This window comes from Monopterus albus, unplaced genomic scaffold, assembly GCF_001952655.1.
Source record: "Monopterus albus unplaced genomic scaffold, M_albus_1.0 scaffold91.1, whole genome shotgun sequence".
Taxonomy (NCBI): Eukaryota; Metazoa; Chordata; class Actinopteri; order Synbranchiformes; family Synbranchidae; genus Monopterus; species Monopterus albus.
The window spans coordinates 990,007-990,820 of NW_018127971.1; the positions used below are offsets into that span (position 1 = coordinate 990,007).

The 814-nt window shown below is 37.8% G+C and overlaps 1 protein-coding gene across 1 annotated transcript in view; it reads left to right on the forward strand.

The window, feature by feature from the left end:
* The window catches only part of slc9a8 (solute carrier family 9 member 8), an 18,568-nt gene that overhangs the window by 14,073 nt on the left and 3,681 nt on the right, over nt 1–814 (forward strand). Inside the window, 3 exon segments of the mRNA XM_020608070.1 lie at nt 392–508; nt 599–681; nt 794–814. Of these exon segments, the coding sequence (XP_020463726.1) occupies nt 392–508; nt 599–681; nt 794–814 (221 nt within the window).

The window sequence follows — 814 nt, forward strand, 5'->3', positions numbered from 1 at the left end:
TTTTAATATTGGATTCGAACGGTAAAAGGGTTTGTAATACATACCAGCTGACAAATGGATTTCGTGTACAAGTAAAGGTAAGACCATAAACTTTTATTATTTCTAGTTAGAAATAAGCTCAATTGGAATAAATTTTAACCTCAAATTAAATATGGGTCACGTTTGTGTGAAGAATGTTGATATGAGATATAAAACATAACGCAGTGTCTGTTAACAGACAATTTGTTAACGGTTCCTTTGTATTTGTAAATCTGACTAAAAGAGTCAGTGCCTCACCAGCTGTCAACCTCACCGCACGTCACTGACACATACATACTCTTATGCATGCCAAAGAAGAATTTGCTACAGTATGTTTGACTTTTTTAATGTCATTCTTTGTCTCTCCCTACAGGAATTATGTCTATCCTATTTTCAGGAATTGTGATGTCTCACTACACCCATCACAACTTGTCCCCTGTCACCCAGATCCTCATGCAGCAGACATTACGCTCAGTGGCCTTCATGTGTGGTCAGGGAATTTCATCTTATTTTCCCAATCTCTTCTTTGTTTTCATTTCACAATAAGTTCTCAAGTCTATTTTTCCCCTTATTTCTGCAGAGACATGCGTGTTTGCCTTCCTTGGTCTCTCCATCTTCAGCTTTCCTCATAACTTTGAAATATCCTTTGTCATCTGGTGTATAGTAAGTGCTCTTGAGTTTAAATGTTAATATTGATATCCAGGTTAATCCAATTCCCAGTGTCTCTGAGTGTTCCAAAAATTGTCAATGTGACAGCTGCTGGATCTCTCCGTAGGTCCTGGTTCTTCTTGGCCGA